The 19,150-nt window shown below is 50.8% G+C and overlaps 1 protein-coding gene across 2 annotated transcripts; it reads right to left on the minus strand.

The window, feature by feature from the left end:
* Window positions 1-220: 220 nt before the first annotated feature.
* On the minus strand, window positions 221-17,774 carry LOC101605553 (calcium homeostasis endoplasmic reticulum protein). 2 transcript variants are annotated; one of them, XM_045148383.1, is made up of 18 exons: window positions 17,626-17,774; window positions 17,142-17,315; window positions 13,754-13,938; window positions 13,319-13,456; window positions 13,083-13,234; window positions 7,739-7,883; window positions 7,566-7,655; window positions 6,923-7,175; window positions 5,607-5,782; window positions 3,804-4,239; window positions 2,629-2,867; window positions 2,314-2,447; window positions 1,730-1,816; window positions 1,495-1,641; window positions 1,297-1,413; window positions 961-1,055; window positions 598-783; window positions 221-503 (listed from the first exon to the last, which is right to left on the minus strand). In XM_045148383.1, exons 1-18 carry the CDS (start codon window positions 17,648-17,650, stop codon window positions 463-465), a joined length of 2,820 nt encoding a protein of 939 aa, XP_045004318.1. In that variant the 5' UTR covers window positions 17,651-17,774; the 3' UTR covers window positions 221-462. The 2 variants fall into 2 exon arrangements, with proteins under 2 accessions (XP_045004318.1, XP_004666029.1); XM_004665972.2 differs by having other exon boundaries at window positions 7,739-7,850; window positions 17,626-17,773.
* Window positions 17,775-19,150: the final 1,376 nt, after the last annotated feature.

Consider the following 19,150-nt stretch of genomic DNA (forward strand, 5'->3'; position numbering starts at 1 on the left):
AATAAGGAGTCAGCACACTTCAGAGATGGCGGGTTTCAAATGACTTCACAGGGATCAGCTCAGACTGATACTCCTTTCTCTAAAGCAAAACCAGTGGAGCTGAAAGGAAAACCCTGTTGCATCCTGCAACTTAAAGAGGTTTTGCTTTTCCTTACGGTGTGCACAGAGATGGCACCTGGCATTGGATTCATCACTGCACCGCTAGCAATGGTCTGGGTATCTGAGTGCACGGCTGCAAGAGTCCTGGTTCTTAGAGGTGGCTCAGATCTGACCCAGGGATTGTGTGATACCAACACCGTTGGGTAGGAGGCACACTCGTTCAGAGCTGAAGGGTCTTGGTTTTGCTTCGCAGTAAGGGGACCTGCCAAGGATGTGGTAGCTGTGGCACCTCTTCCTGGGCATGCGCAAAGCCGAGCCCCTCCCAGGTCAGATAGCGTGGCACTCCTGTAGGCTGTGCCGTTGTCAGTCTTCTTTCTCTTCCTTTCGCGCCCCAAACGTGGAGACTGTGTGAGAACCAGGCTGTCACTATGATCCTCCGTGGCCAAGAAGCCAGGAAGGTCCCGCTAGCTGGCGCTACCTGCCCAGGCTGCTACTTACACTCATCCCTGGCCTTCATGCGTGCGATGAAGGAGTAGCTCTTGTTCCGGCGGTAGTTCTCATAGGGGTCATCCAGAGCCACGCCTACGCCCTTGTACTGGTCCCACTTGTCACGGACATCCCCACCCTTGATGGGGTCCTGGATGCCCTGCTCTTTTGCTCCCAGGCCCCCAGAGCCACTCCAGCCTTCAAAGGAAGGAGTGCATGGTTATGGCTATATAGGCGGTATAACCATGTTTCCAGCTCAGCAGGAAAGTTCCCCAGGAAGTCAAAACCCATTCATAGCAAGTAGTTATACACATGACATGAACCCAGCACGACTGATCATCCCTCCGGGGCGGCACCAGGGCAGAGAACACTTACCCATCTTTACCAGCATCTGATGGCCTTTGTTCTCTTCTCCCAGCCTTGAGTCAGGGATGGGAGGTGCTGAATTAGAACCCAGGCCCGCTGCCGTGCTAGAATGAAGAGTCATGTTTTAAAAACAGACACATTCTTACAACAGCTCCCAGAAGGTGGCTTGAGTAAATGCCTTGCACTGTGATTTCAGGTAGCTACTGTTTTATTCTGTCATCACCTTGGAAAGGGTCTCTCTCGTGATGCCCCCAACCCACCCCCGCCTGGGCTTTCTAATGCTTTTTCCAACCCCCAGCATGTTGTCTTCACCCCTGGCCTATGGTGGTCACAGTGCAGTCTTACGGTGGGGTGGGGCTCCGGGACCTCGATCGACGCCTCCTTCCTGGGGAATAAGACTTGGACCGAGACCTTGACCTGGACCGAGAGCGGCTTCGGGAGGACCGGGACTGGCTGCGGCTCCTGTGGGCAGGGGACAGGTGGGTTAGAGGTGGTAGGACGCAGGTGCAGGGCTCCTGCACACTTGAACAGATGGTGGCCTACCTGGATCTGGAACGTGAAGAGGAGCGGGAATGGGAGCGGGAGCGAGACCTGGAGGAGGAGCGTGAAGACTTGGAAGAGCGTGAAGTGGAGCGTGAGGAGGAACGACCTCGGCTCTTCGATCTGCTTCGGGATCTAGATGGGCCACCACTATGGGGAAGAAGTGGTTAGATGGGTAAAGTGGAAGGCAGAGGGACAGCTGATTGAAGCCTCGACCCCATCCCCTGCATCAGGTTACCTGTTCCTCTTCTCCTGGCCCTTGCGCCTACGGGCCCTCATTTTGGCTCGGAAGAACTCATAGAGGCCGTTCTGCTCCCAGCCCTCACTGCAAGACACACGGATGTTCCCATTAGACATGCAGGGACTCTTGAATGCACATGACAGGTACTTCCACTACACACATACTCTGCACGTTATTTAAATTTCACCAGCTTAGCTGGGCTGCTAGCCCTTTTCTTATGGTGACTACAAGGTCTTTCCCAGGCCCATGACATCCTCATTGGAGTAATCTTGACACCAGCTAAGCCAGATGTACTTGGGTAACTTATTCTGACATCATGACTGGACATCCTTCCTAAAGGGCCACCATACATCTCTGCCAGTGATTTACCAGTTCCCTCAGGATGGACATGGTTACCTTAAAGGCTGCTACATAGTGCCAGGATGTGGTTGGGTGGCATCAGGCCCTGCATTTCATCCCCATCACCAGTTCCTTACCTGGCTGCAGCCTGTTAGGTCTCCCCCAAATTACACAGGGATGGGGGAGGTGGGCCAGGAAGGGATGCAAGGCCATTGGTCTTGGACTTAGGGTTCCTGCTGTACCTGTTCCTTGGCCTGTCATGGGAGGGAGGGCTATAGAAGGCCTCTACAGCAGCCAGCAGCCTCTCACTGGGTGGCATGGGGGGTGGGAGGCGGATGTCTTTGGGATCCAAAGGCTTGTACTCATGGTCTTCCAGCTGCAGGAGAATATGGCTGTTGCCCACATACAAACAAAACCCTTCCAGGCCACCCAGGGCAATGGGGAATGAAACACCAGTGAAATAAGTGGTCACAGGGCTTGCCCCACCACTGAGCCCTTTGCTCTTGTCTTTGTTCCCTCCCACAAAGGACTAAGCCTATGTTCCTGGGAGTTGTCACCTTCACAAGTGGGGCCATCAGCCCAGCAGGAAGATCAAAGTAGGGCACATTGGGAACCAGGCTGGGGTCATCGTGGTTGATATGAGGGGGGCCCTGCCGCCGCATGTGGGGAGGCTGCCCATTGAAGCCATGAGGGGGAGGCCCAAAGTCAGGATGCTGGGGCCCAGCCCAGGGCGGGTGCTCATTGATCCCTGGGTGAGGCATACGGTGGCCAGGGTGGTGGTGAGGGGGTCCCATCTCTGCAAGAGAAAACAGATTTCAGGTTTGCTGAACACTGCAAGTTGGGAAGCACTGGCCCATCAGGGTCTCGCATAACTAGTACCCACAACACAGGAATGAGACAAGGGTAAGGCCCACCTGAGGGGACTCAAATGGCCTCTCCAGAAGAAACTGAAAGGGCAACTATCAAACTGCCAAAGAAGCATCACCAGCTAAACTCTTCCAAACCCACATTCTGAAGACCTCACCACACAACTTAAGCAGGGGATTGTATACTGGGAGCAGGATCCTCTTCACAAGACTTAAGTCAAAACAGGAGGTTTGGTGGACCCCAACAGAACATGCCTATGGTCTCTACCAGCAGGACCACAGAAGGATGTCTGCCTAAGACCCAGGGTTGCAGGCCTCCAGAGCTGAGGGAAACACTATGTCTGTGGCTTTTCTGTGCAGCCTGGGTGTTGCAGCAGCTGTTACAAGGAGACATGGGCCTCAAATATGCAGAGACCCATAAATAAACAGAGACAAGAACCGAAATGGTATTCAAAATGCAGACCAACAAACTAAAGGATCTTTTAGTCCAGAGCCCTTGGACCCTTAGGTCCCCACCTACAGATCGGCAGCTGGTGCCTGGCTCCTGGCATGTGTGTGTGCAGGGTTTGAGTGCAGGGTTTAAAGTCAACCGGACAGCTGGCCTGGCTCATGGGAGGTCCTCAAGCCAGAGTGGGGAGGATGGTAAGTAGTGGTCCATCCATGCCTGCCTTTCCCCCTACCCTGAGAGCCAGGGATGGGTTCCTTGGTTACCCCACAGCGCTCTCTCTGCCTGTTATTTCCACTGGAGGCATCAGATGGCACAGCAGGCACACAGTGGCAAGTTAGCTGGTACCTTCTGCCTCCAGAGCAGAGAGGCAGGCCTGGGATGCCTTACTGGGCCACATTCAGTGATGGCCTCCACGTACCTGCTGGGAAGTCCCCCTGTGGGTAGTCGAAACGGTGAGGGTAAGGTGGCCGCTCAAAAGGGTGGCGTGGGGGAAAGTCATCCTGCATGAAGCGGGGTGGGAAGCGGTTGAAGTTGTGGGGGTGAGGCGGCTGGTTGAACTGTGGATGCTGCTGGTGAGGTGGGAAAGGCCCACGGAAGTGGGGTGGCCGCTGCATGCGGAAGGGTGGCTCGCGCTGGGCACCGCCCCAGGGTGGTGGCTCATGCTGGTTGTTCCAGGGTCCCTCAAACTGGCCACTCCAGTTGGGGTCAGGCTGGTTGTTCCAGGGTGCGTCACGCTGGCCGTTCCAGCCAGGATCCCCACGCTGCTCACCCCACATGCCTTCATGGCTGTTGTTCCAGGGTGGGCAGTGGGGCGGCCCGCCCTGGTGGTGTGGGTATGGGGGCTGTTCTGGGGGCTACAAGGCAAAGCACAGAAATGACACTGGGCAGGACCTGAGTTATAGCCAACCTGCCAGGCAACCATCCTATCCCAGCCCGTTATGTAGTGTAAAATGACCAGACCCTCTCAAATACGCATGCAACCCCATGGTCAAGGCTGCTACTGGACACTGGGTTACTGCGCTTGCAGGCAGGATCAAATGTTCCCTCCTCCTTGCCCTCAGAAGGAGGGATCAGGGGTGTGATCATCTCAGAACTGTGTTCCAGTGTCCCTAGGAAAACGTACCCCACTGCCTCAGTCCCATACCCTTTTCCAGGCCATCTCAGGACCAGCTGAAGAGCTTGCCCTCATTTCCTTGTTCTACACCCATACAATAGCTGTTTGTATCACTTAAAGTGGACATGGCCAAATCTGGCTCAGGAGACATGACAAGAATGTGCACAGGTAAGGCCAACAGGGCCCCTGGGCCAGACAGGTATGCTGTGCAGGCCTCACCACCAGGCTGGTGGGGTACCCTTATCCTCTGTCTTCCAAGAAAGCCCAACTGCCAATAACAGGAATGATTTCTAAATGTGCAAGATACCATGCAGGCAGGCCCTACTAACCTTGAGTTCCTTGCTTTTGAGTGGGAGGTTTTTATAAACAGGGCTTTGATAAAAGGCTCAGGACAACATGGAATTTAATCTTCCTGCCTCAGTCTACTACGGGCTGGGATTCTAAGCATGCTGTATTTCAAATAGGTCTAACTCCCCATTCTTTTTCTTTGTGGTTTTGGGGATGGAATCTGGGGCCTTGCACATGCCAGACAATCTGCTCAAGTAGCACCTGTCCTTATCCTCCAGCTGTGTGGTGGACTCACTGACCTAGGAAGAAGCTCCAGTGTGTTCACAGATCTGAACCTGTGTAGGTGAAGGGCCTGTTTCCCCACCTCTAACATGAGAGCTGTTTCCTCAGAGACACCCACAATGTGCCCACCCCACAGGCTCAAAGTCAGCACTGAAAATGTCAATCTTGTCAAGTCCTAAATCTGAGACTTAGAGCCCACTACTCACAAAAAGCCCAGAGCTGAATCCCTATCACCCTTCTGTGTTCCCCAGGGACATCGAATGGTAAGGAAGGCCATGTCACAAGACAACCAGCCCCACTCCTGGGGAAAAGGTATGGACTGTATCATAAGGTTCCATCTAACTGCACCTAAAAAGCTGTGGCATGTTCTTGTTCACCTTACATGACTCCTGCCTTGTCTAGAGGTTTCCTATCCTGAGTCACCCAGTCAGAGTCCTAGGATCTCACCCCAGGAAATGCTACTATCTACAAAGTTCTAAAGACATTAGACACTCTACCCTAGCCAAACTCTTGCTCTCCACAGATTTCAAGAAGTACCTGCTGCTGGCCCCAAGGGGCAACAGGGTGCGGCTGGTCAAACCATGGGGGCTTGTTAGGTGGGATCTGCTCGTGCGGTCCTGGACCCCGGGGACCACCACCAGCGGGATCCTGGACCCCTCCTGTGGTGTCATACTCGGAAGAACCAGGCATCTGGATGGGGGGCTTGTTGTCATCTAAACCCAGTTGAGAGATAGTGATAGTTAGAGGTGGTCACTGGCCTGCAGAAACCACATGGGCAAGCCTAGGCTGGGGCTCTGGGCTCATGCTTCTCACCCCAGTGGGAAGTACTACCACCACTACTCTCCAGGGAAGGGACAAGACAGGGTAGTCTCACAATGCATAACAGTTCTCTGCAATATACATGGCTATTCTGGCTGTCTTAATTTTAGTTTGCTGAAAATTTTATCAAGGTTTTTGTTTTTCTTCTTTTGGTTTTCCAAGGTAGGGTCTATAGCCAAGGCTGACGTACATCATACATGTGAATCTACAGGCCAGGAAAATGACAGGTATCCTTCCTCTATTGCTCATCTGCCTTACTTCCTTGAGATGGAGTCTCTCTGAAACAGAAGCTACTATATTTGCAAGCCAGCAATTCTTCACTTTCTACCCCCCACAAGACTGGGGTTACAGGCATATGTGGAAATTCTCAGCTGTTTACATGGATGCTGGTGAATCAAACTCAGGTAGTCTCAGGTCCCCATGCTTGTGTGGCAAGTTCTCTCAACTACTGAGTCTTTTCCCAAACCTCTGAAACTATTCTGATAGTCTTGTTCTGTAGTCAAGCCTGGTCTGGAATTTGAGATCCTCTTACCTGTGTCCCAGTGCCGGGATGACAGGCACATGCCACTACACACAGCTCATTTTAGATTATGATTTCTACACTTTTGTTCAGAAATGACCATACCATATGTGTGTATATATGTATATACATGCATGTGAGGAATCATCTACATGTATGTGATACACATATATGTATATATGGGACATATAATATTCACCAAACATACACATGCATACACATATACACCTATTTAGAGGTGGGGCTGAAATCAGGGTCTTGTGTGTGTGTTAAGTATAGGACCTTCTGCTGAACCCCAATGTTGAACTGCACCTTTAATCCTGCTTGGTCTGTGGTCAGCTTGCATTAATTGCTAATCTGCTCTTCCTATTCTTGGGACAGCTCAGACTAGCTGCAAGACTGCTAGAGGTAGTGGCCTGGCCTAAGCTAATGAGCAAATTAAAACCTGGCCCCAGCAGCAGGTATGAAGCTACATAGTTGACCATGCTCAGGAGCGGCAAAGGGAGCCTCATACCTGGCTGAGTCGTGGGTGGGATGGCTGGGGTTGGTGCTGGGGCCGGGGGAGGAGCAGGGGGAGGTGGCGTGGCCTTCACTTCTGTTTCCATTTGTGGCATCTGAATCTGCTGCTGCTGCTGCTGCTGCTGTTGCTGCTGCTGGGCCAGGCTGTTGACAAACTCTTCATGCTGTGTCTTGAGGCTCTGGATCTGCTGCTGAAAGGCCAGCTGCACAGGCTGCACCACTGAGGAGTACTCATTGATGAGAGTTGCCTGGCAGAGAGAGGAACACCTGCCACTCAAGACACCAGCTTGGGCCTTGTCACCTTCTCAAATATGAAGCCAAAGCACAGGTGCCTAGAGCAGACAGGCTGCTGACAAAGCAATCAGCATGGCTATGACAGCCACAGGGTGTGTGGGGTCAAACCAAAGATCTGATAAGGAGAGCATCACTGAGGGCAGTTTTAAACTTCCTTGGAATGGGCACATGCAACTCTGGCCACAGAGGACTAGGACTTCCTGTGTGGCACTGAGAAAGCTATAATCCCTGAGTCTCAAATTCCTCTCCGGCAGGATGGGACAATAGTCCCTACTGGTTCTGTGATGCCTTCAGGGTGATGCACACAGGCAGGGCTGTGGCTCAGGCAGGCAGGCAGCACTCACCTGATACTGACCAAGCCCCAGGGCTGGGCTCTGCAGCTGTTGAATGATTGAGTCATCAAAGTAACCATTCTTCTCCCAGAGCTGCAGGAGCTGGATGTAGAAAGGAGAGGAGAAGTCAGGCAGAGCCCATTCTCTCTGGCCCAGCCCAAACCCTCCCCAGTAACTCCACGAACCCTGGCGATCTTCTGTTGCTTGTCCTCCTCCACAGCCAGGAAGCTGGTGCAATAGATGGGCACCACCACCTTCTGCAGTGCGGCCAGCAACTCTCGTGCCTGCTTGCGCTGGCTGTGAGGGAGAGACCTTCCGCGCATCAGGGCCCTGGGGCGGGACCCAGCCACGCGCCCGTTACCATGGCAGCTCCAGCCACAGCACCCTCTGCCTTCTGGGGAAATGGGCCCACAGCCCGGCAGAGCAATGGCTGGGTGCCCTGCAAGACTAGTGTGAGGGTGTGATCTTGAGGGATGGATGAAGGGTAGAGAACTCAGTCCAGGGTTGTTTATAGAGTGAGGAGACTTTCCTCACTTGTTTTGATGTCAAATAAGCCTTCCTACCTTTCCATCCCAGGTAGTATGAGGACAGAAAGATAAAGTCCGGCAAATCCCCAGGTATGTGCAAAGGGTAAAATGGGGTAGAGGTGGGGGTGTCAGGGACTTGCTGTGCTGAAAGGAACTTCAGCCTGGACCACCCTCTCAAGACTGTGTGCCCTTTTGCCAGCTATACATCTGATAGAGGATTAATATCTAGGACGTACAAAGAACTCAAAAACTTAAATAAGAAATCAAATAAGCCAATTAAAAAATGGGCTATGGAACTAAATAGAGAGTTCTCAAAAGAAGAAATACAGATGGCATATAAGATCTAAAAAAATGTTCTACGTCCCTAGTCATCATGGAAATACAGATTAAAATTACGTTGAGAGCTGGAGAGAGATGGCTTAGCGGTTACGCGCTTGCCTGTGAAGCCTAAGGACCCTGGTTCAAGGCTCGGTTCCCCAGGTCCCACGTTAGCCAGATGCAGAAGGGGGCACACGCATCTGGAGTTTGTTTGCAGAGGCTAGATGCCCCGGCGCGCCCATTCTCTCTCTGCCTCTTCCTCTCTCTGTGGCTGTTAAATAAATAAAAAAAGATAAAAAACAACAAAATAATAAAACTACATTGAGATTCTATCTCATTCCTGTCAGATTGGCTACCATCATGAAAACAAATGACCATAAATGCTGGCGAGGATGTGGAGAAAGAGGAACCCCTCTACACTGCTGGTGGGAATGCAATCTGGTCCAGTCATTGTAGAAATCAGTGTGGAGGTTCCTGAGACAGCTAAAAGTAGATCTACCATCCAGCTATAGCACTCCTAGACATAAATCCTAAGGACTCATCTCATTACCTTAGAGATACTTGCTCAACCATGTTTATTGCTGCTCTATTCACAATAGCTGGGAAATGGAACCAGCCTAGAAGTCCCTCAACTGATGAGTGGATAACGAAGATATGGCACATTTACACAATGGAGTTCTATTTAGCAGTAAAGAAAACTGAAGTTATGAAATTTGCAGGAAAATGGATGGATCCAGAAAGGATTATATTAAGTAAGGTAACCCAGGCCCACAAAGCCAAGCGTTGCATGTTCTCTCTCATATGTGGATGCTAGCTACAAATGATCAGACTTCCATGTGAGTAGAAAGAAAACTCAGTAGCAAAGGTCAGTAAACTAGAAAAGAAATATAAAGGGAAGAGGATGGTATTGTGTGTGTGTGTGTGTGTATATATACATATACATATACATATACATATACATATATGTAGAAGAATAGATTAATGGGGGTGAAAAGGCCCAAAGTGAGGTCAGGGGAAGAGACTGAGTAAAGGAAAGGTGGTAGGAGGGATAATCAAAATCTAAGAGGATATAAATAAATCATATGGAACACTCAGGAGCCATAGATTGTTGCTAGAAAATTTTCAGTTCCAGGGATGGGATACCTTCCAGTGAGTTGTTGGCCAGGGAGGTCCCTAATGCCCCCAAAACATTATAGGCCATTGCCGAGACCCTTGGTTTCCCACCAGGAATAGATGGTAAGACCCTACTGCTGAAGACTCCACATAAACTTGAGCTGCAAGGCCACTGAGAAATCCTGCTGATAACCGCCTCCATGTAGACCAGCTGATAAAGCTGGAAGAAATGATTCTGCATGGAGTTCAATGGGAGAAAGAGAAATCACCAGTGAAGATACTTAACAGTGGACACTGCAAGCCTTGTATTTGATCAGCCAGGCCAAATGAGCCAAAGGGTGCAATAATGGCACATCTGACATGGTGGAAACCAACTGCCTTCTAAATGGACTGGAGGGCCACTCCATGGGAGGGAATACATCCCTGATACTGAAACTTAAAACAGGGATAGTCATGAGCCCTAGGGGTGTTAACATCTGCTGCTGCCTGGCTAAATGTATACACTATGCTTATCAAACTGCCCAGTAAGCACTTCTCTTAATGTTCATATCCTTATATTAATGCTACTCTCACTTTTGGTAGAGAATCTTCTCTTTTCAGAAGGCAGTGACCTTGGGACAATTCAGATGGTATCAAAGTGCTGGAAAGAAGTGACTGAAGTGCTCAGTACTGTAATATCTCTATCACACCTTCTAAGGTCCAGGGTTTATTGTGGAAGAGGTGGTGGAAAGAATGTAAGAGCCAAAGGAAGGGTAGGACTCCTTACAATGTGCTTCTCCAGACACAAAATGGCCTGATTATCCATGACCTCACAGTGCCTGACACTACCTACACAAGACCCTCATAAGAGGAGGAAAATATCAGGTCATCAAAATAAAAGAGACTGATAGAGAGGGGGAGGGCATATGATGAAGACTGGAGTTTCAAAGGGGAAAGGGGGGGGGGTATTACCATGGGATATTTTTTATAATCATGGAAGTTGTTAATTAAAATTTGGAAAAAAAAAAAAGTGTGCGCGCCCTGCCCCTCATAGCCAAAGTACAACTGCACGGGGCATAAACCACCTATGAAGTGCTGTGATTGGCTCAAGGGTAGGAAGAAGTTTGTCTGGCACATCCAAGGCCCTGGTTTCTACACCTAGAACTTTTAATGCCAGTACTCTGGAGGCAGAGGTAGAAGGAGCACTGTGATTTTGAGGCCACTCTGAGACTACATAGTGAATTTCAGGTCAGCTTGGGCTAGTGCAAGACCCTACCATGAAAAATAAGACAATACCAAATAAATAAGTAAATAAATAAATGAATGAGGAATGGTTGGAAAGATGGCTCAGAAGTTAACAGTGTTTGCTTGCAAAGCCTACTGGCCTGGGTTCAATTCCCTAGCACCCAGGTAAAGCCAGATAGATGCACAGTGGCACATGTGTCTAGAGTTCATTTACAGCCGCAAGAGGCCCTGGCACACCCATTCTTTCCTTTGTTCAAAAAAGAAAGGAGCTGGGAGATGGCTCAGTGGTTAAAGGTACTTGCTTATGCAAAGCCTGCCACACAGCCTGGGCTTGATCCTCCAATACCCACGTAAAGCCAGATGCACTAAGTGCACACACATCTGGACTTCATAAGCAGTGACAAGAGGCCCTCTTATCTTATCTCTGCTTGCAAATAAATATTTAAAAAAAAAAAAGAGCTCTTCCTTGTGGCACCATGAGAACCGCCAGAGCCTGGGGCCCGTGCAGCCTGGAGCTCAGTGTCCAGGCCCGCTGTGGAAGCGGCATCAATGTGGGACAGCTGGAGAGTAGAGCGACATCCCAACATGTGGTTGGACTCGACTGTGGTGGATCGACAGACAGCAGAGGATTAGAACCAGAGCACCTTAGGCATCCTTCATGAGGTATTGAGAACTGAAGCATTCCAGTTGGTGTCAGCTCAGCCTAGGAGGTGGTTACTTTCCCCAAAGGATGCAAAGAACAGCAGCTGCCACCAGCCATTCTGAAAACTTCTAGTACACTCACTTTTGGTATTTGGCTGTTTACTGACAGCCAAGAGATGTCTTGACAACTACTACCACAGGCACACTGGGTATCATTCATTAACCTGCCTACCAGAAGGTTTTTTAATATCTTTTAAATAATGAACTGCTCACAAAATTGTTTGGCATTGTACTTGGAAGAGTGGGCTCTTTAAGCCAAAAAGCTATTCAAAAAAAGTAACTTTGTACAGTTACTTTAACTAGAACTATAAAAGCATGGTCTTTGGCTAAAAAAAGAAAGAAGAAAAGAAAGGAAAGGGCACATATCTTTAATCCCAGCAGAGGTAGGAAGACTGCTGTGAGTTCAAAGCCATCCTAAGACTACATAGTGAGTTCAAGGTTAGCTTGGGCTAGAGTGAGAACCTACCTCGAAAAATCAAGGGCTGGGGAAATGGCTTAGTGGTTAAGGTGTTTTCCTGCGAAGCCTAAGGACCCTAGTTCGATTCCCCAGGACCCAAATTAGCCAGATTCACAAGGAGGTACATGCTTCTAGAGTTCGTTTGCAGTGGCTAGGTGTGCACATTCTCTTTCTCTTTCAAATAAATAAATAAGCAAGAAAGCAAACAAGCAAACAAGACAGCCAGGTGTGGTAGTGTACACCTTTAATCCCAGCACCCAGAAGGCAGAGATAGAGGAGGATCACCATGAGTTAGAGGCCACCCTGAGAATACAGAGTGAATTCCAGGTAGCCTTGGCTAGAATGAGACCCTACCTTGAAAAACCAAAATAAACAAATTAAATTAAAAAAAAACCCCACAAACTAAATAAGAAAAGCAAATGGCCCAGGGAGGTACCTGTAGAATGACCCATGTGCTGACCCCAAGAAAAAAAGGGGAGATGGGTGGCCAGCAGCTGGAGGCCAAGGTTGGGGAGGGTGGTACAGGCAGGAGCCCTGTGTGAGCAGCACTGGACTTTGAAAGTGGATAAGGAAGGGTTACCAGGGAAGAAGAGAAAGGCCATCCACACAGAGATGCTTGGTACTCAGAAAGACAGAAGTGGAGAGTGCAACAAGCTGCATTTCTCAGCAGAAGATAAGTCAGGGGTGAGGCAGGGAAGGGCTATATGTGCTAGAGATAGGGAGAAAGGGACCCAGGGAGAAAAGCCAGGTCAGGCTCACCAGTTTGTACTGGTCTCACAGGAGCCACGCAAACCTACTCAAGTCTTCCCTGGCAGCACAGTCAGAGGCTAGCAGGGAGGCCAGTACTGTCAGCTGTACCACTAAACCCTAACCTCATCCCAGGGCTTCACAGAAGTTGGAGCCACAGAGACATGAGGATGCCCAAGACTAATGGGACAGAGGGTTAGCAGAAGTGGCCCCCTCAGAGCCCAGGGAATGTGTCAAGGTGGAAAGGAGTCTCCACAGCAGAGCAGTCAAATAGCTGTGCATGGGGTGGGCCAGTGAGAGGGCCCAGCAGCAGAGATGGCTGAGGGGGAGTAAGAGGTGGTGGTGTCGCCCAAGGCCTGCCTTGCCCTGGAGGGGTGGGAGCAGTGGGGACAGTGGCCCAGTGTATGGGAACCATGAGGGGGGCTGGAGCCACATACTCACCAGTGGTGCAGCACATCATTGATCAGGTAGATGAGGTGCAACCGCAGCTCGAAGTGTGCCCCGTCAGCTGTGATGCGGTTGCGCAGGTGGCCAGCCATCAGCTCGCAGTGTGGTGGAGACTTGGCATTGCTGAACATCCAGTTCTTCCCGGCCTGGAACATCCAGCCCGGGGTAAGTGGGCCAGCCTAGGTCAGCATGCACACCATGGAGGATACTCCACCCACCCTTGTGCTCACTGAGATGGCATCTTTGGTGCAGGTGTCAATAATGGGTTGTAGCAGGTTGTCAAACTCGGTCATATCCAGCTGTGTCTCCTCTAACAGTTTCTGCATCTGCTGTTCCACTGCATGTGCTACAGCCGCTGTCACCTGTTCCTGGGAGGTCAAGAGGGACAGAGAGGGTGTGAGGAGACCTGACCCAGAAGAGTCCTGACTCACTCAGCACAGGTGTCTGCCCTCAACACATGCCATAATAGCCTGACCATGGTCCTACTTAGAGGGGTCCCCACGGCTACAGATGTCCAAAGAACACATGCAGTGACTTCACTGGCATGAAAAGCACCCACAGAGCTGGGGCCAGGGAAATAGCAGCGGAGAGCACAGGCCCTTGCTAATGAATCAGCCTTCATGACAGCTGGCTACCGTGTTGCAATGGTCCCTGGAGGGACATACCTGTCGCAGGGCCAGCAGATGCTGCTCCTGCTGCTGCAGGTTCCACTGGCTCTGCTGGATGAGCTCGTCCACAGATGGGGCACCCTGGGCTGGTGGGATGGGTGCTCCAGGGGCTAGTGGAGGCTGTGATAGTGGGGGCAGAGCTGCAGTTGGCTCCAGTTCTGGGGCTTGCTGCTTGCAGATGACTAGGTGAGGAGAGACAGAGCCTGTGAGCATGTGGCAAGTCCAAAGGTCCCCTCAGCTATGGAGGGCCTAGTACACCTATACCAGGTATGTCATGCCATCCCATGTCGGCCAGCCACCCTCCCTACCACTGGGTCCAGCTCTCCATCCACCATCCACCTCACGGGACAGCCCCAGGCCTTACCTACACTCTCATCCACACTTCCCACTGCTGCATTTGATCTTTATGTGGAGAACCATGGAACTGTCACTTCCCTGCTCTGTCATCTAGTCCTCATTCAATGTCCCTAACGCGCAGGCTGAGGCTGAATCCACCCACTTTCCCATCTCATCCAGGACTGCTGAGTCGATGCAGAACACAGGCATGACTACTGATGGAGATGTGACACCTCTCCCAAGGGCATCTTTGACCTGTGCCACTGTGCCTTAGTTTCTCCTTTCACTTTCAAGACATGTGATGCTCTGAAGGGCAGGGCAGCACACCCCTGACACCTGTCCCATTTCCTTTTGGTAACTCTTCAAATCTGTACCCCTTGAGAATGGAAACCTTCTGAATCCAGGACCTCTCCAGCTTGAGCCATCAGTAATACTCCCACTCTGCCAGATGGCCAGGTTTCTGACAGATGAGAATGTAGGGGATATGGCTAGTCTACTGGAACTCCCAAGGCCACCCCAAGAAGAACCTACCACTGGACAATGTCAAAGAGGGGAGGGTGAGATGAAAGGTGACACATGTTTCCAGGGTCTATAAGCAGCATCTGGTTACTACTGCTTAGCTCTTAGCTCACTGCACGAGACAGGCCTTGCTGGAGCTCTGGATCCCATCCTAGTTCATCTCTCAGTCTCTGCTTCCAAGGGAGCCAGTGCAAGTCTACACTCTAGTTCAACTGATCATGTGGTCAGGGTTTTCTAAAGTCCATGCAAAGTTACTGCACTTCTCACTTCCAATTCCAGATGCCCACTCTGCACCTTGGGCTGTTTCCAAGACTGGCACAGCAATCTACCTGGATAGAGACATGCCCTCAAACTAGCCAGCCAGCCACTAGACCACACACCTTGATGTCACTGCTCACAGCTCTGCTCTCACCTGCATCATCTGTGGAACATAACATGCCACGTCTTTCCCCTTATACATGGTGGGCAGTGCTTCTGCCTAGCATGGAGTGACAAATCTGGGAATGGCAAGTGAGCATTTGGACACTCTCAGCAATGCAACACTGCGCTGCTTATACTTTTTTTTTTGTTTCTTTTCTTTTTTGGGGGAGGGTGGTTGAGGTAGAGTTTCACTCCACTCCAGGCTGACCTGAAATTCACGGTATCACCTTAGGGTGGCCTTGAACTCACAGCAATCCTTCTACCTCTGCCTCCCAAGTGCTGGGATTAAGGCATGCACCACCATGCCTGGTTCACTTTTATTGTACTTCACAAAAAGTACAGGCCCACAAAAATTTTGTTTGTTTTTGTGTGTGTATATATGCATGTGCATTCACATGCCAAGGCCTCTTGCCACTTTTACCCCCCTATTTTTGAGGTAGGGTGTTACTCTAGCCCAGGCTGACCTGGAATTCACTATGTAGCTTCAGGGTGGCCTCAAACTCATGGTGATCCTTCTACTTCTACCTTCAGAGTATTGGGATTAAAGGTTGCTCCACCATGTGAAGTTTTTGCCACTTTTTTGCACTGGGCTTACACAGGTGGCATGGGAATCGAACCTGAGACACTGACTTTGTAAGCAAGTGTTTTTAACCAATGAATCATCTTCCCAGCCCCTCCATGGAAATTTTAAACAACAAAACTAAACACTGGTTCTTCATCATAGAGCTTGCCAAATACCATTCTAGAACAATCCTGCTGCTTACTGCTGGGGTGACCTGCAGCCCTTCCTGAGCTCCCTAAGCTTCCAGGTTATGTTTGCAGTTTCTCTGGAAGTGGCTCTCTTACTCTGTACCCTCCCTTTTGGCCAAGCCTGAATCCCTTCCCCAGAACTCAGAGCCCCTCACTACTCCTCACATGCCTTTGTGTGTGTGTGTGGGGGGGGGAGGGGAGAATGAACTGACACACCAGGGCCTCCAGCCACCACAATCAAACTCCAAGCACAAATGGCCCCTCGTGTGCATATGTGACCTTGCGCATGTCACCTTGCACATCTGGCTTAAGTGAGATCTGGAGAGTTGAACATGGGTCCTTAGGATTCACAGGAAGGTACCTTAACCATAAAGCTGTCTCTCCAGCCTGAAAGCTATCTCTTTTCACCTGGCTAACTCTGCCATGCTCTGTACATTCCAGCTGAGATGCTATTACCTCCTATTCTCAGTCTGCCCCTGCCACAGGCATTCTCCTTTCCATAAATCTACATGGTCCCAATGTGTGACCCACCAGGTAGGCATGGTCTTCCTGATCAGCTCCTGTTCACAGTTACTTCCACTAAGGCACTGTCCAAGACCAGAGTGTGTTGTAAGTGCTTGACCCATCAAGGTCTGTTCTATCTCAGGGGGTTCTGGCTCACTGACTACCACTTTCCTATGTCGATGCCACAAGTATTTACTGACTCTTAGAGCAACTAATGCAGAGGCTGAGGCTTGCCACTGGACATGAAAGATGTGGGTCCTACCCTTGGGACACTTGCAATCTGCTCACTCGTTATCCATTATTCAAAGACCAGCTTTTTCCAGTGTAGTGGTTTATGTTGATAAAACCAGCACTTGAGAGGTGGAGGCAGGAGGATTGCTGTGAGCTGGACAACAGCTTGAGGTACAGTTTTAGGCCAGCCTGGGCTACATTGTGAGATACTATCTCAAAACAACAAAAACAGCTGTTTCCTAACACCATCTTACAGAGTGATGCCCAACTAAGTCAGCAACAATAAACATATGGCAAAACCCACAAAACAATGCAATCTGTGCATTTGAAAGGCACAGAAACTCTGCTGGAATTACAGGGAGTTCACAGAGGGGCGGGAACAGCTCCTGCCCCAGGTATGGTTCTCTGTTTTCAGCCCTGAAGTACACTGAAGGAGTTCGATTGCGGATCCCAGGTGAATGGATAACCTCATTCTCCATGACACAAGAACCCAGCAGCCGATCTTGGTGCCAAGCTCTAGGAATAGAAGGCAAGGCAAAGACCCAGCTGCCCCTCTTCACAGAAAAAAAGGATTATGAGACCCCCAAATAAAGCGGGTTATGGCCGAGCACATAAGGGGACTTACGCTGCTGCTGCTCCAGCGCCAGCTTGCACTTGTAGTAACTGTAGAACTCGCCTCCGAATAGAAACGAGAATTTCGGGTTGTCCTTCTGCTTCTCCATCGTCATCTTCTCAAACTCCGGCCCGTTACGGGCCACGAACTGAGCGAGCTTGTCGATGACATTTCGAAGCTCCTGATCTGCAGGACAGAGAAAAGGCCACGCGGGGCGTCAGCGAAGACCGCTCAAACCTGGGGAGCCAGGAGCTCCAACCTCCTGTTCGTCTAGCAGAGATCCTTAGGGGTGGGTCCCACCGAAGCGGCTCTGGTACGGGTCCCGATAGGGACCACACGCTCGCCTAGAAAGCGGGGACCCGCAGGAGAGGCCGAGACGGAGCCGCGAGGCCGCGCCCTGCCCCCTCTCTCAGGCCTCGCGACTCCCAGCGGCGCAGCAGACCGACAGGGATTTCCGGGGAGAGGCCGAGGGTCTTCGCTCTCGGCTGGGCCTCACCGTCAGGCGGCAGCGGAATCTCCATGGCTGCGGCCGCGGGGAACGTCCTCCAGAGCCGCACGGTCGCCCACCAGCGCGGTCCGCGGAACTCGGCCGGAAGTGGCGCGAAGGAGCAGTTCACCACGGCCTCGAGGGCAGCTTCGGCTCTCCACTTACGGCAGTCGCTGGGAAACCTCGGAAGTGATGACGAGAGGAAGGCGGGAATCAGCCGCGCGACGACCTATGCGTGGGAGGGGCTAGCGACGCGCATGCGCGGGCGGGTCGCCGTGCTGCTGCGAGTTGGGTTGCGTAGAGTGGCCCGAGCCGCAGAGGAAACCCGGCTGTTTTACTGGCTGTCTTCCCCGCACGTTGGAGTCTGGGGACTTCCTGCCTGGGTCAGGGGTTCCGTTCCCTCCCATCAGGTGCGTTGAGGAGACTGAGTGAGGTTCGGGGTGAATATCTTCCTGCCCTATCCAGGAGGGGAAAGAGAAATTGCCCGGCGCTGGGCTTGGGAAATTAGAACTGACCATTCCCTGCTCGCTTCCTTCTGTTGGGCTCTTGGCTCAGGTAACAACTTTGAGGTTGGGGGGGTCTTCTTCCCCTTTCTCTTAAGTGTAGCGTCATCGTAAAAGTTGCAACGATTTTGCTTCTAAAATTATGATGGTAGTTCATGCTCAGTTGTAAGGAACTGTAATCAGAAGCAAAGATAGAGCAGCGTGAAGGGTGGCAGTCTCCTTTATTGTTTTATTTAGTTTGTTTGGCTTTTTCTTTTTTTGAGATAGGATCTGTAAGGAAAGTGTAAGAGAAAAGCGAAAGACAACACCAGACTTGATCTCTACAGACTGTTTATTGAGAGAAACCCCGAGGGGTCAGCAGCCTTCCCGCGGAATGAAAGTTAAAGCACTGGGCCAGGCTGGGGTGTAAGCTCCTAAGAAGGATCCTAAGAAAAACAGACTGTGCCAGCGCAGGTCCAAGGGAAGTAGATAAGGAAGTGTAGTTATTTGTGTCCTTGCTCAGAGTAAGCCTTTTAGCCAAATTGTGTAGGGAAGACAACCCACCAGACGTTTCTGTTCCCTCAAGGTTTTCTGAGGTAAGGGAAGTTTATCAATCAGGAGTAGCCTGCATGTCTCTGTGACTTCTTTATTGCCTGCTAGTTTTAGGGAGAGTTATTAACTCTAGCTCCCTCTAGTATTAGGGAAGGCTGTTAACCCTTCAGAGTCTCGCTCTAGGCCAGGCTGACCTGGAATTCACTGTGTAATCTCAGGGTGGCCTCGAACTCACAGCATTCCTACCTCTGTCTCCCAAGTGCTGGTATTAAAGGCCTGCGCCAGCACGCCCTGCTCGTGTTAGGTTTTTTGAGACAGGATCACATGTAGCCCACACTGGCCTCGAACTCCTCCTGATCCTATGTGTCCACCTCCCAAATGCTGGGCAGACAAGTGTGTGCCCTCATGGCCGATTTATTTATTTATTGTTTTTATTTTTAAATTTATTTGAGAGGGAGAAAGAAGCAGAGTGAGAGAGGGGGAGGCACACCAGGGCCTCC

Source organism: Jaculus jaculus, chromosome 1 (genome assembly GCF_020740685.1).
Source record: "Jaculus jaculus isolate mJacJac1 chromosome 1, mJacJac1.mat.Y.cur, whole genome shotgun sequence".
Taxonomy (NCBI): domain Eukaryota; kingdom Metazoa; phylum Chordata; class Mammalia; order Rodentia; family Dipodidae; genus Jaculus; species Jaculus jaculus.

What these genes read in the sequence shown, in the direction of transcription:
- LOC101605553 (XM_045148383.1), bottom strand. Translation starts at nt 17,650, where the DNA reads ATGGAGATTCCGCTGCCGCCTGACG. An exon ending in CATGACAGGCCAAGGAACAG is followed by an intron (nt 1,817 to 2,313) that starts GTACAGCAGGAA and finishes TGTGTCTTGCAG; the next exon opens with TGAGGGCTGGGAGCAGAACG. An exon ending in TCTTCACGTTCCAGATCCAG is followed by an intron (nt 1,414 to 1,494) that starts GTAGGCCACCAT and finishes CCCTGCCCACAG; the next exon opens with GAGCCGCAGCCAGTCCCGGT.